The sequence below is a fragment of the Osmerus eperlanus genome, chromosome 26 (assembly GCF_963692335.1).
Source record: "Osmerus eperlanus chromosome 26, fOsmEpe2.1, whole genome shotgun sequence".
Classification (NCBI taxonomy): Eukaryota; Metazoa; Chordata; class Actinopteri; order Osmeriformes; family Osmeridae; genus Osmerus; species Osmerus eperlanus.
In genome coordinates, this window is record NC_085043.1 from 7,349,457 (window position 1) to 7,351,956 (window position 2,500).

General features: G+C 50.9%; 1 protein-coding gene across 1 annotated transcript in view; it reads right to left on the reverse strand.

The window, feature by feature from the left end:
• bcar3 (BCAR3 adaptor protein, NSP family member) overlaps positions 1 to 2,500 on the reverse strand; it is a 21,411-nt gene that overhangs the window by 18,349 nt on the left and 562 nt on the right. The window contains exon 2 of the mRNA XM_062452593.1: positions 1,073 to 1,187. Within this exon, the coding sequence (XP_062308577.1) occupies positions 1,073 to 1,187 (115 nt within the window). The remainder of the gene's footprint in view (positions 1 to 1,072; positions 1,188 to 2,500) is intronic.

Here is a 2,500-nt window from a genome sequence, read left to right on the forward strand (position 1 = left end):
GAGGTACAACCCAGCCCTTGACATAAGCTCTGTAATTAGCTCATTGAACATAGCTGCTCTGTCTGGGTTTTTCATTCCCAGGCCAAGGGGAGCCAATCAGGGCTGGGCTCTGAGTCTGGCTCCGCCTCCTGCTTTTAAACACTTAAATGTATAAAAAGCCTGGGAGCTGGTCCAACACCATGCAACGTAATCCCATTAAACGTGCCTGGATCTCACCCCACAGTGTGTGAGTGTGTGTGTCTGCGTATGTGTGTGCGTGCGTGTGCGGGCACCCTGAAAGGCCATTGTCTTTGAAATGCTCTTATCTGTGTCAAATGTTGAGTCTGCATTTTTCCAGAAATGCCATTACCTTAACAAACCCCCCGTCTGGTCTGACACTAGGGTGGGCAGCCTGCCAGCCAAGCTCTGCTACCTGTTTACACACAAACACACACACACACACACAACCACATGCACAGGCACACACAACCACATGCACACACAGACACAATCTAATACTCCTAAACCAACAGGAGGCCGCAAGTTAGGCCCCCAAGTTAAACTATTAGCCTTTTCTCACAGGCATAGCGACAGTTACCATATAATGTATGGCATGTGCACGCACACACACACACACACAGGTAATTATACCCTGCAGACACCTGGCACTCACCCGTACTCACTCTCCCACTGCTGAGGACATTATCACCTCGTGCATGTGTGTGTGAGTGGGAGAGAGAGAGTGTGTGTGTCTGTGTGTGAGCCCCAGGCAGCAACATGTCCGAGCATGACTGTATTTGACTGTAAAGAAGCCATGTGGGAAACAGGGGGAGGCAGGGGTAGACAGAGTGAGAGACGCGGGTGAGGAAGGGAGAGAGAGGGGGAGGCAGGGTGAGAGAGGGGGGAGACAGGCAGAGAGAGGGGGGAGACAGGGAGAGAGAGGGGGGAGACAGGAAGGGGGACCAGGGTGAAGGAACCAGCCAGAGGCCCAGACTGTCCTCCCAGAATCCTTTGCTCCCTGATGGGCCTGATAAGACTACTGATGTTTGGTTTGGTCAGCCCTGGGTGTGTGTGTGTGTGTGTGTGTACTGACCTCTCCTCCTCTCCCTCTCCTGCAGTATCTGGATGGAGGTTAGCAGGTGGACACGGTGCATGTGGTTATGAACTCCCAGCTCCTGCAGATCCAACTCAGTCAGGTGGAGTAGGTCCTACACACACACACACACAAAAACAGGCAAAAAACCAACTCAAATACAGACACAGATGGCTGAAGTTAGGTGTATGTGTGTGCTGGAATACACCTAACTTCATGTGCTGGCATTCGTCTGTGTGTGTGTGTGTGTGTGTGTGTATGTGTGTGTGTGTGTGTAGGTACTTGGGTTGTGTCCAGCCAGTCAGGCACCATTCCCCCCACCCAAAAAGTGTGCCGTCTCCACCCCCTAATTCTCTTGGTTGCCTGTTATTATTGAACACACACACACACATGTAAACACACACACACACTGGCTGTCACCACTGTACCACACTTTTGCATAGCCTCTCCTCTCACACTAAGAGCCTGTTGTTGGCTGAACAATACATTCCTGGTGTTTCACAAATAACACTTTGTTTAGTCAGTAGTCCCAGAAGCTGTTGTTTCTGAGCCAGAACCACAGGGAAGGCTAATGATAGGCTGATTGACTGGCTGGCTGGCTGGCTGGTTGGCTGGCTGGCTGACTCGCTGGGTTGGTGATTGACTGACTGGTTGGATAACTGATCGACTGGCTGGCTGGCTGGCTGATTGACTGGCTGGCTGGCTGGCTGATTGACTGGCTGGCTGGCTGACTGGCTAACGTCACTAAAGCCAAACAAACCCACCCTGGGAATATGGTGTGTTCCAACACACCTCACAGGGCTGGGTTCAACACAGATACTGTAATTACACTTATCTGATCTGACAAGAGAACAAACCCCTTTCATACCAGACACTAGGGCACTCTGTATCTGCACCGCCTGTTATGTTAGCATGTTAGCCTGCAGCGCCGCTGGCTTGCTAACCAAGCAGTGAACCGTTGTATGTTAGTATAGCAGAAATGGCTGAATTAGCCACGCTATGCTACGCTAGCAGGCTGACATGGCCGACTGACTAGAGTTAGCCATGCTACACTACACACCGCTAAGCTAACAGGTTGTTACAGCACGCTGTGTGTAACCAACTTGAATTGGTTAAACTCACTCCTCAGTATAAATACTCCGCCCCTGTCCGCGCCATTAAAGAGCTAGCTTTTCGGTGCGTAGCTGGTTGACGTGGTGTTTGTAAAGGTGGTGGTCTCAATGGCAAGTCAAAGGGCCTGAGTTTGAATAAAAATGTGTGTTGTGCTGGTCCTCTGGTGTGGGTGCTGGTGAGGGTGCTGTGTGTGTCCTGACTCAGAAAGCTTCTCTCTCTGTCTTTCTCTCTCTCTCTTTCCTCTGCCTCGCTCCCCCTCTTCTCTCTCTCCAGCTCTCTCTCTCTCTTTATCTCTTTTTCTCCTCTCCAAATTTT